At 48.8% G+C, this 3,002-nt stretch overlaps 1 protein-coding gene across 1 annotated transcript; it reads left to right on the top strand.

Annotated features, from left to right (window-relative positions):
* The first annotated feature begins 230 nt into the window (after positions 1 to 230).
* Positions 231 to 1,864, top strand: LOC110898715 (calphotin-like). Its single transcript, XM_022145549.1, has 2 exons — positions 231 to 578; positions 623 to 1,864. The coding sequence occupies exons 1-2, from the start codon at positions 231 to 233 to the stop codon at positions 1,862 to 1,864; spliced, it is 1,590 nt and encodes a 529-aa protein (XP_022001241.1).
* Positions 1,865 to 3,002: the final 1,138 nt, after the last annotated feature.

Raw genomic sequence — 3,002 nt, 5'->3', positions numbered from 1 at the left:
TAGAGACCAGGGAGTTAGTCTTAGAGACTGGGAGGTTGGTCTTAGAGGCCAGGGAGTTGTTCTTAGAGACCAGGGAGTTAGTCTGAGAGGCTAGGGAGTTCAGTCTGAGAGACTGGGAGGGATAGTCTAGGGAAGACTAGGATGATTACTTGCTTGCATTATTGTGACTTACTTGTTTATTTGATTATATGTTGATGTATGTGCATATGTGTGGTTTTGTTACAGACACTATGGCTTCTTCTTCTGATACTGGAGTATCAGAAACATTGGACCCCATGGCGATTGTATCGGACGATGAGATACTATCCGAGGGAGAGGTTTACACGTCGGATACCACAAGCACGGATGATGATGACTTCCAGCCGTTTGCCCTGCCAGACATTGCACCTTTAGCCGACGGTCCTGTTGATGGGGATGAGGTTCAGCCCACTGATGGCATTCTAGCTGGGGATCTACCTCTTGTTGAGATCCATGCTTCTGCTCCACTTGCCGCATTCCCCGTAGAGGATTTGCCACTGGATGTTGTGTCCGATGACGACATCGATCTTTTCGAGGGTCCCCTGAGGACGATCATGAGGGTGGGGCCCCGATTGCTGATGATGTCGTCATTCCTATTGATCAGGCTCCTATGGAGGAGGATCCTTCTGATTCACCTGGTCCAGACTCGTTCGAGTTTGTGGTGTCCACTACCTTGCACGACCGGGGCATGCAGCACTACCCTCCTTGCGGTGACTCAGACATAGCGATGTTAGCTGCACCTGGTTCACCCCACGAGTTTGAGATTGATCATGAGTTCGAGGACGAGTTTGATCCAGTTTTTCCTCCTGGTTTTGATCCCGATCACGAGATCGAGTTTATTCTTATTGACCAGCCCTTGGAGGCACCAGTGGCTCATATTGATCAGTTTCTTGATATACCTGCCGACCTTGGTATGGACTTTGTCGACCGTGAGCCTGTCGTGTCACCAGAGCCTGTTATTGCTCCTGATCCTGTACCGGTGCACGACCCTGTTCCTGTGGATGCACCAGCCCTTGCACCACCTATTGATGATATTCCCATTGTTGCGCCACCAATGGCGGATGTTCCTATTGCGCCAACAGTGGCGGATGTTCCTATTGCGCCACCAGTGGCGGATGTTCCTATTGTTGATGCACCCGCTCTTGCATCACTTGTCGTCGACCATGCACCATTCGCCACACATGTCGACCCTCGATACGCTGACACACGTAACGGGTGGATCGACGATGATGATTATCCCCCGTTCGTGCTACCAGTCACTCCTCCTATAGCACCTGTTTCCGCACCTATTGATGTTCCCCTTTTCCACCCACACACCTCTGATGTCCATCGCACCGACCTTCCCATCACATTCCTCCAGGACATTCCTCCACCACGTCCTGGGGAGGGCTCGTCGAGGCAGCAGCCTGCCTTTGTACCACCTATATCATCAGCTGTTCCATTCATTTCTCAGTTTCCCCATACTGCACCATCTTTTGTACCTTCGAGCGAGCCGTTTCTATGTTCGCCCAATGTTATGCCATTATCAGACCCGTACCACCCTTTTCATGTGGGGTACACGATAGAGGACATACTCATCTCCCTACAGCTACAGCAGGACGCACTGAGTCGTCGCACTCAGGAGTTAGAGAGAGCTCCACGTCCTCCCCCATGCCACTGTCAGACTTCTTTTGCCGTACCACACACTCCCCTCCCGCTATCCCCTGATTCGAATGTTCGTTTCCTTACACCTGAGCAACGTATTGCCTATTTGCTGCGCGTTATTCATGCCCTTGAGGAGGATTGGGTGCACATGCGCCGTTTGCTTTTCTCTTATCTTCCTCCTCCTCCTCCGCCACCAGCGTAGCTATATTTTTGGTTTGATGCAGGTAGGTTGTTTTGGAGAGAAAGTCGCAATTGTGGTCATGATTAATGAAAGCACAATGGCAACGTTCTCACTACATGCTTTGTTGAATTATTTGTTTTATGTTATAACATGGGATGTTATGTGGTTGATGGATATTATTATATATGCATATTTACTAGACTTACTATGACCTGACCAATATGATCATCTTTTCGAAGACGCCTCCACGACGAAACGTACACCTGCCTACTACTGAGGCGGAACTCCAGGGGCTAGCACAGTATGCGGCCTCCTAAGCAGAAACAAGCAGGAATACTTTAAACAACAACAACAACAACAATAACAACCCACCCAATGGTAATGTCCAAGTCGCTTGAGACACATTATGATACATTTGGATATTTCTAGTACATCCGCTAATACCATCTGTAAATACGAACGTATGTGCAGGGTGCACCTACAAACAATTTCTTGACTGTAAGCCCTTAAATTTCGACGGCACTGGAGGTGCTGCTGCATTCGTCGGATGGGCAGAAAAGACATTTTGTCCTGAGGATGAGCAAGTGTGCCCCTGAGCAACAAGTTACATACATATCAGGGCTTTTTCTGGATGGTGCCCTATTATGGTGGAATCTGCAAGTGCAAACATTGGGAAAAGCGGCGGCATATGCGTTAACATGGAATGAGCTGAAGGAGCTCATGAGGAAGAAGTATTGTTTGCGAGCTGAGATACAAAAGCTAGAGACGGAATTCTGGAACCTAAAGATGGAAGGCCCAAAAATCATCGAATATGTTCAGCGGTTCCATGATCATTCCCATGTGGTGCCGTACATGTTCACACCCAAATTTAAACGCATTGAGCGCTTCATCTGGGGATTGGCACCCCAGATCATAAGCATGGTAACCACGTCCAAGCCTTCAACGATTACTAAAGCCAATGATCTCAGCGTGGCACTTACCGAAGAAGCCATTCAGTTGAACAAGTTTTCAGTTCCCGATCAGAAGAAGAAAGAGACCCATGTGGAGTCTTCGGGGGAGAACAAGCGGAAGTTCTCCAACTTCAAACAAGGCACCAGCAGTTCAAACAAAAAGGGTGAGACAAGCGCACCGGCCGGGGCTAAAACCGGTGCTGAGAACA

The sequence above is a fragment of the Helianthus annuus genome, chromosome 4 (assembly GCF_002127325.2).
Source record: "Helianthus annuus cultivar XRQ/B chromosome 4, HanXRQr2.0-SUNRISE, whole genome shotgun sequence".
In the NCBI taxonomy this organism is placed as follows: domain Eukaryota; kingdom Viridiplantae; phylum Streptophyta; class Magnoliopsida; order Asterales; family Asteraceae; genus Helianthus; species Helianthus annuus.
The sequence above is the reverse complement of the archived record's forward strand: the minus strand, read 5'-3'. Positions and strand labels throughout refer to the sequence as shown.